The 4,489-nt window shown below is 47.2% G+C and overlaps 1 protein-coding gene across 1 annotated transcript; it reads left to right on the top strand.

The window, feature by feature from the left end:
• Positions 1–1,305: 1,305 nt before the first annotated feature.
• Positions 1,306–4,027, top strand: GGI43DRAFT_402525 (CHY zinc finger protein). The gene has a single exon (XM_083205699.1). It carries the CDS (start codon positions 1,595–1,597, stop codon positions 3,692–3,694), a length of 2,100 nt encoding a protein of 699 aa, XP_083061735.1. The 5' UTR covers positions 1,306–1,594; the 3' UTR covers positions 3,695–4,027.
• Positions 4,028–4,489: the final 462 nt, after the last annotated feature.

Genomic DNA, 4,489 nt, shown 5'->3' with positions numbered 1-4,489 from the left:
TTGTTCCCGAGTTAAGACCACCCAGGTGTTCAGATAGGCATGCATGCATAATAGACGGCGGCGCAGCTGCATGTGTCCACCAGACAGCTTCTGCGAGAAGTCATTCCATTGACAAGGTCATCATCAGGCAAATAGGATCAGTGCTTTTTCTCCCCGGATAAACGAGCAGAAGAGGAGTAAGAAATAATTATAATTAAATAAAAAAAAAAAAAAAAAAAATACTAAAAATAATAATTGGGCTCCTTTTTATTTCTTGTCAGGGCGCGGCTGAGATGTCTCGCAGGACGTAACTGCAGATATCACCATAGACTGCTACCAATACCCCCAGTCTCTGAATCCGTCATTGGGCACCACTCCGCCCTTGTTGATTAATGAATCTTTTCTTTTATCCTAATTATTGTCCGAATTATGTTTTGCAACATTGGCTAATGAGTAAATCCTCAAACAGGCACCCTTCACCAAGAGGTAAACAGTCTGTGTTGTGTACTTGATGTTGTTAGTCTAGGTAGGTACCTACCTACATGTAGCCATAAGTGCCCCATTGCTAATACGAACAGAGATCAAGAATCACGCGACGGGTACATGTACAGCTTCAAAATGAGCCAACCGAACGCCAGATAACTCATTCTTACCCGCAAATACATCTCCAGTCCCCTTTTTTTATTACCAATTACACTGCACAGCATCCTGTAGAGCAGATGTTGCATGGTTACAATATACTGGTACTTATGTCACGGCCTTGTTACCAGGCCGAATTTGTCATAGATGCAATACCCCGAGACGCCTTCCTATTTCGCCAAGATAAACAATGATCGACTGATGAGATGCTTAACCTGGGTGTCTACTCCGTGCTATATTAAGAGTAGCACATATTATCTGTATGAATACAGCTCTGTGCCTATTTGAGCAAATACGAAGTAAACAGCATGCGCAATATAAAACACGTCCATACTACGTAGTACCTTAGGTAATATAATAGTACTGAGGAGATATTCTCGTACGGCACACAGCAGTATCAAATTGCTAGCTATTAGGGGATAGTTGCTCCAAAGAGTTAGTGCAAAAGTGACTCACTGTTGAATGACTACAGACTATGAATGCTTCTCGAAATGATGAAGTCCAAATCTGGAAATATTGGGGATCAAGCCGAGGTTCTGCACTAACTGACTGAACGCTTTTATCTTGCCATTAACTGTTAGTGCAATACGTGTGGCAGCTATTACTCACTGCTGCTAGTGACTCATAGGGAAGAGGCTGTTCCCAAAAATTCCCCACTAGCCTTTCTTTGCTCCAAATTCCAGCTCCAGCATTCCTCAGCAGCCCCACCTGAGCTCTGAATATCGCCTCTTTGCCTCCTGAGAGCCGAGTTTAAAACGACAACTCAGGAGCGTTTCTCAGGTTTTCTTCACCAACTATAGTCGCAACGCAGAGCTTTGGAGCCTGATTTCATTTTTGTTATTCGTTCTTTGGCGTTGGGGCTTTTCTTTTGTCGCCCGATTTCTTATCGCTTGTACAAATCTCCGTTGCATCCGTCGAATTTCTCTCCAGCTTCAACATAACCATATTGGATTCACTTAATTTAAACACTTTAATCATGATTTCACTCAAAAAACAGCAAGACGGATCCCCTTTGGACCGCAAACAAGCTGTACCAAGCGCCTCTAGTTCGCGAATCGTCCCCAAGCCCGTACCCGAAGCACAGGTCCAGGACCCGCGCGGTTTTCAGATTGAACAGCTCAAGAGGAGGTTTTCACCCAAGGAATCTACAACCTCGGAGGGAGACACATCTCTGGTGTTCAAGCTTAAACCCTCGGACCCAGATTTCCCCTTTGAACTGCCCTACCTAGATTGCGATGTCCGTATTCCAGAAGAGTATCCGGAGGAAAGGCCGGTGCTACTAGTCAGGAATAAGGATATCCCTAAAGGGTTCAGTATCAATATTGAGAGAGGCTGGGATAGGTTAGCTGAGGAGAAGAAGGGCTCAACTCTGTTGGCCCTGGTGTATGCTCTAGACAGGAACCTGGAACGGTTCTTGTCGGAGCAAAAGGTTGAAACGATTAAGCTAGTATCGTTCAAGGATATGAGGCATCTCGATCAAGCAGCGGAACTTCAAGCGTCCGTTGCTGCCGGGTCCCCCATTGCGGAGAAAGAGGTCTCTCTTGCTCCTCCTCCAAGGCGCTATATCCCGGAACCATCATATACTAGAGAGCAAATCACCGAGGCAAAGACCAGGCGAGCTCAAGAGATTCGCCAACTCGAGGCGAGAATGGGAAGAATGGCCCAATTTCGTCGATCTGGAGATGGTGTCATCTTTACGCTGCCAATCGAGCCAAAACGCCGTGCGGAGCTCCCTTCCGGACTGCACTCAGTGAACAGTATTCACTTGATCATCCCGCTCCTATATCCGCTACAGCAGCTGCGTGTTCAGCTAAATGAAGCAAATGCTGAAGATGCGGAACCAATAGAGGATCTATTCGCAGAAAAGGCTGCGGAGCAGAAGCAAATGACGCTTATGAGCCATGTAAACTACTTGGCTCAAAACCTTCACAATCTAGCTAAGCAGGCGCATGCACTAGCAGCAAAGGCTGAGAAGGAAAAGGCCGCTGCGGCTGCAACTGTAGCAGAAGCAATGGCAGCGGCGAAGGGGAAGCAGCCGCAGAGTCTCGAGGGTTCTTCGACTGGCTTACCACAGCCGCTCAGCAAGGAAAAGGGCCACATTCAGGTCATTCCTCGACCCCCTGAGTGGAATGTCGGCTATGAAGATGATGAGGACAGCTATTCGGACTCAGATGACGCAGAGGAAGGGGGAGCGGTATTAGGAAGCGAAGATGATGATGATGCGAGAGCAGCACCATCCGCTGATGAAGTTGAACACGGCACCATGATATCATTTCCAAATGTTGAACTTCACAGCATTGAGCTTCTACAGATATCGCTTCTAAGCCTCAGTGTTAAGTGCGAGCGATGCAAGACTCTAAATGACATGACGGGACTCAAGCCATCAGTCGAAAAGGCGTCTAGCTGCAAGAAATGCGCGACGACTCTCTCTGCCAAGTTCCACCAACAGCTTATTCATGAGCATTCAGCAAGAGCTGGCTTTATTGATCTATCAGGATGCAAGGTGGCAGATATGCTGCCCAGTACTTTTGTGCCCACGTGCGCCAAGTGCTCGACCCCTAGCCAAGGCCTCGTTTCCGTCAGAGGCGAGACCACGGCCAACGTCTGCCGCGAATGTCACAGCAAATTCACCTTTAAAATCCCAGAAGTCAAGTTCCTCTTTGTCTCGCCGGGATCACTCCCTCCGCCTGCGGCCGGTATGCGCCGGAAGCAAGAGAAGCTCGGGCTCCACGCGGGAGATCAGCTCCCGGAGCGGGGCACCTGTACCCACTACCGCAAGTCGTATCGATGGTTCCGTTTCTCATGCTGTAACCGCGTGTATAAGTGTGACAAGTGCCACGATCAGGCGGAGGATCATATCAACGAGTGGGCAAACAGGATGATTTGTGGATTTTGTAGCCGTGAGCAAAACTACGCCGTCGAAGCATGTCGCTTCTGTGGCCGTAGTGTGATTGGCAGAAGAGGAAAGGGGTTCTGGGAAGGGGGTAAAGGAAACAGAGATAAAATTACAATGAGGAAGAAGGATCCGAGAAAGTATAAGAGAATTGGGACATCTGCGGCAACCAAGAAGGATTAAGGAGGATGCTTCAGTAGCCAGTTTACGTTATACAGATTAAATGAAGATGTATTACTGAACTATTAAAATACCATCTCTTATGGAATGTTCCCAGAAGAATCCTTCATCTTTTCTTCCTTTTGATGAAGAGTTGGTTGCGATATCCCATTTACCACTTCTGCAACCCCTGACGCCAAGAGCGAGGGCGAGGTAACCTTACGTGACATCTGTAACAACTTGACAGTCCGGGGAAATGCTACACATACCTTTGTTGGACTCATAATGAGAATTGGCATACGCATCATCTTGGACAAGGAAGGGGCAGTGCGGCCTCCGGACAATGTCGACGCGGCCGGCGTATTACGTATTTGACCACGGCTGCACGAAGCGAGGCGGAGAATAAGGCGGAAATAAAGTAGAATTAACGACGGCTATAAATTGAGAAAAAAAGAATTATCATTTTTATTTTTTTTAAACTAAAAGAGAAAAATATACCGGCTAAATGCAACGAAACCCAGAATCGGATTGGAGAATGTGACAGCTCGAAAAATGCTCGAAGACATCTACCCGCCTCGTTACTGGCGCAATCTAAATCTAGCATCCATCGGGCCTTGCCAAAAGGGATCTTGTGCTCTTCCCATCTTCTTCTTTTTGTAATTCCCATGATGTGTTGGTCTTGGGGGTGTTTTATTTGAGAAGGAGGGGGGCCAAAGTTTTGCTCAGGGGGGCGTGTGTATCCCCGAGATCCTTGCGTTTTGTTATCCTTTCTCCCCGTGCAAGTATTACGATTACGGCTATTTCATGCGACCCTGCTGA

Source organism: Trichoderma evansii, assembly GCF_050947405.1.
Source record: "Trichoderma evansii strain SZMC 28006 chromosome Unknown GGI43scaffold_7, whole genome shotgun sequence".
Taxonomy (NCBI): Eukaryota; Fungi; Ascomycota; class Sordariomycetes; order Hypocreales; family Hypocreaceae; genus Trichoderma; species Trichoderma evansii.
Note: the sequence above shows the minus strand (reverse complement) of the source record. Positions and strands in the feature narration are given on the sequence as shown.

Bases quoted from the DNA above. Each gene is read 5' to 3' on its own strand.
- GGI43DRAFT_402525 (XM_083205699.1), top strand. From the start codon at position 1,595: ATGATTTCACTCAAAAAACAGCAAGACGGATCCCCTTTGGACCGCAAA.